General features: G+C 43.4%; 1 protein-coding gene across 1 annotated transcript in view; it reads right to left on the reverse strand.

The window, feature by feature from the left end:
- Positions 1 to 302, reverse strand: part of LOC119592491 (protein canopy 4-like) — a gene marked incomplete in the record, with an annotated part of 14805 nt that overhangs the window by 10593 nt on the left and 3910 nt on the right. The window contains 1 exon segment of the mRNA XM_037941331.1: positions 180 to 297. Coding sequence (XP_037797259.1) covers positions 180 to 297 — 118 coding nt within the window.

Below are 302 nucleotides of genomic sequence, written 5' to 3' on the forward strand. Positions count from 1 at the left end.
ACACACAACCCCTATGATATATTGAAATCTCAACCTCTTCACTACAATCCGGTTTTTTAAAAAATCAAAAGAAAAAGGAACCCCAAAAATGAGCCCCCTTTTTACCCATTACCCAAAGGGCCCAAAACGTCATCAACTTTGATTTCCAACCTGATTCCCACGACTCCTCCTATACTCACGACTTATTGTATTTGGTCTTCTTCTTGGACGCATCGATGTTATATCCCGTCTCGATGACACCCGAGGAGTCCTTTGCCTGCAACTTTTCCCCGAGCTCCTTCATCACCAGCTTACAAACTGCA

Source organism: Penaeus monodon, chromosome 30 (genome assembly GCF_015228065.2).
Source record: "Penaeus monodon isolate SGIC_2016 chromosome 30, NSTDA_Pmon_1, whole genome shotgun sequence".
NCBI classification, from domain to species: Eukaryota; Metazoa; Arthropoda; class Malacostraca; order Decapoda; family Penaeidae; genus Penaeus; species Penaeus monodon.